The sequence below is a fragment of the Pseudomyrmex gracilis genome, unplaced genomic scaffold (genome assembly GCF_002006095.1).
Source record: "Pseudomyrmex gracilis isolate BER0280 unplaced genomic scaffold, ASM200609v1 scaffold_4060, whole genome shotgun sequence".
Classification (NCBI taxonomy): Eukaryota; Metazoa; Arthropoda; class Insecta; order Hymenoptera; family Formicidae; genus Pseudomyrmex; species Pseudomyrmex gracilis.
Genome location: NW_018024644.1, coordinates 2,817 through 6,056, shown reverse-complemented (window position 1 = coordinate 6,056; position 3,240 = coordinate 2,817). Strand labels below are relative to the sequence as shown.

Below are 3,240 nucleotides of genomic sequence, written 5' to 3'. Positions count from 1 at the left end.
ATCCCTTAAAACCGTTTTTCAGCAGCAACGGAAAATGTCAATACTCATCTATTGACCTCCCTTACATGTGTGCAAAGTTTCATCAAAATCAGAATTTTCGGGTTCGCGAGGTTCCCTTGTAAGTGCTGAAGTTTTGTTCTTCAACAATATAGATCAAAAGTAAAGTGATTTCGGTGACAAAGAAATTTGTGAGTTCTTTATTACTAATATTTCGCACTTTTCATTTATTACAATATCTAATCGTGATGTATAGAGTTGAATATTTTAGCTAATATGAGTGAAGACGCTAATACATTTATACCGGCCTTTTACTCTCATCGGAGTGTTTTTATTACTGGTGGCACAGGTTTCATTGGTAAGGCATTATGTGAAAAATTACTCAGATTTTGTTCGAACATTCAAGAAATATTTCTGTTGATACGGCCACAAAAAAATTTAACCATCAATGATAAGCTCAAGAAGATGTTAAATAACAAACTTTTTGACACATTACGAAGCGAACGGCCATCCAATCTCGATAAACTCATTCCTATAAGCGGAGACGTAATTGCTAAAGACTTGGGATTGTTGCCAAACGACAGACAATTGTTAATCGAAAGAGTATCGATAATCTTTCACATTGCGGTTACTGTCCGTTTTGATGAGAGTCTCAAAAATGTAATTTTCACCAACTTGCGATCAACGCGCGACGTTTGTATTTTAGCCCAATCCATTAAAAATATAGTAGTAAGTTTTTTTGTACATATTTGTTTGCAAGTAAATTTCTTTCTGTAGCTTCGCGTGCTCATTAGACAGAATTTTAACAATATCGTAATTTTTTATTTACAAATTTATTAACAAAGGCTTTACATCATATAAGCTCGACGTACACACAAAGCGACAAATTTGTGGTGGACGAGGTCTTGTATCCCTTGGAAGTCGACTGGAGGCAGACGATCAAGATCGCTGAGTCTGTTGACGAAGAAATTCTAAAAATATTCACAGCAAAGTAATTCTATATTATTACAAACGCGCATATACATGAAATATATACGTTGTGTAGATACTATTGTAATATTGTTACTAATGTAACATTTTAAAATATTGTTTACGTCTATTTGTTGATTATTGCAGATATATAGCAAAGATAGATATATAGCAGATATATAGAACGTTAGCAAATACGTATATTTTTACAAAAAGATTGGCCGAGCAAATAATAAGTGATTTTTCCGAATCACTGCTTTGCATTATCTTAATAGACCGTCTATAGTTGTATCATCAATTAGGGATCCAGTACCAGGTTGGAATGACAATTTTAATGGTCCAATTGGCTTGATTATTAGCGGTAGTAGTGGAATACTACGCGTAGTTTATATAGATTCTAGTTTAAATTGCGACTTTATCCCGATAGATTTAGTGATTAGAGCAATGTTAATCGTGTCTTGGAAACGCGGAATACAAAGGTATGTAATCAAGCCGTTCTTTAGTACCTAATACATTATTTCAATCACTGGCGAAGGTGTGTTAAATTTTATACAATTTTCTATAAATCAGTATTTCTGAGGACAATAGTCTTCACATTTACAACAGCTCTTTGTGCAACATAAAAAACGTAAGTTTCGGTGAAATGATTAGCAGTGAACTACGTATCATCAGTGATATTCCTCTCGAACGCACCATTTGGAAACCAAATGTGATTATGACAAAAAGTCGTTTGGTATATTACATATTGATGATACTATTACATATTGTGCCTGCATTATTCATAGATAGAATATTAAAACTATTTGGTGCAAATCCGATGTAAGTTTTATGTAAAACTTTTTATTTACACCATATTTTCGAAATTATGCAATATCGAATTTGAGATTTTCTGTATAAGTGTAACACCTTACTTGATTCATTTAGACTACTACGATTGCAACGAAAAGTGTATGTAGCGAACAATGCTCTGTTGTTTGTTACAAGTAATTGTTTGCAATTTAATAATATAAATTTCATAAGTATATTTGAAAATCTGAACGCTAATAATGAAAAGGAATTTGGATACAAAGAACTTATAAAGTTTGACATGAATGAATATTTTAAGTACGTATAAAAGCTCACAGTATGTACCAAGTATATAATCTTACCAGAAAGACATTTCTTTTGTATGTAATATTATTTTTTACTTAAGAAATAAAATAATAATATTTATTCTTTATTTTAGAAATAGCTTCATCGGTTATAAACTCTATTTACTCAACGAAGATATGAATCGTTTAAAACAAGCTAGACGTAATTTTAAAAGGTAAAGTATTAAATAAATTCAGTCCTGATTTGACATGTGAAAGTGGCAGTCATCCAGGGCAGTGTTCTTTTACCTTCCAATTTTAATTTTTTTTTACTTACAATGTGACTTGTGTTTGATGACTGTCACTTTAGGACCAGTTTCTTTTTTACAATTTAATAATCTATCTACATTGATAAGGACCGAATTCCCGGTCGAAACGTCTGTATACAATTATTTTAATAAAGTTGCAACACATCAACAACAGTGTTAGTCGCTCCCATCGGCCTTTCTAAAGTGAAATTTTATCTTGGATATTGAAGCCTAATCACTCTCATCACATTTTTTAATGATTAATTTTTTTGATTTTGCTTTGCAAACTGTATGCTAAGTAATAAAACTTTAAATATTTTAAGAGATGCAAACGGAATACTAATTTAAGTTTATTATTGATGTTTCAGAATGGAGTGGCTCGACAAAATGACCAAAATATTGTTTGTAATTATATTATGGTATATTTTCTACCCACGTATATAAACGCAGAATGTTTTATCAAATATGAATAGTACTTTAAATTTCTATTTTTATGAGATAAATTGATAAAATGTAACTTTAAGGTTATATGCAGCTTTTAATAATTGCAGAAGTTTAAAAGTATGTAACTAATAGCGATTTCGGCTGGTCTGCACCGGTGTGCCACCTGTGTAGAGTTGGTGCAATTGAGTGCAACACCGCATCGGTGTGTGTACTGATTACACTAACTGGCTCCGACTAATTTGTGAGAGCCACTTTGTGTACACCCAACATGCACCTATGTGTACACACGGCGTCAAACATTCGCGGAGTAGGCGCGGGGATCGGAGGGCAAGCGGGGGGGTTGCTCGTAGCGCCAACGGGCGCCGTACGAACTAAGTAGTAGTCCACAACTACGTCGTGTCGATAATGTAACTATTCTTCTTTATTATTTTCTTCTCAAAACGTAAAACTAT

The 3,240-nt window shown here is 32.8% G+C and overlaps 1 protein-coding gene across 1 annotated transcript; it reads left to right on the top strand.

The window, feature by feature from the left end:
- Positions 1 to 273: 273 nt before the first annotated feature.
- LOC109863299 (fatty acyl-CoA reductase 1-like) lies at positions 274 to 2,763 on the top strand (the record flags this gene model as incomplete). Its single annotated transcript, XM_020443537.1, is given in 8 exon segments — positions 274 to 726; positions 843 to 988; positions 1,114 to 1,237; positions 1,240 to 1,445; positions 1,537 to 1,785; positions 1,891 to 2,070; positions 2,192 to 2,272; positions 2,713 to 2,763. Coding segments are annotated over 8 exon segments (1,490 nt in total), but the record flags the coding sequence as incomplete, so codon positions are not given.
- Between the last annotated feature and the right edge of the window lie 477 nt (positions 2,764 to 3,240).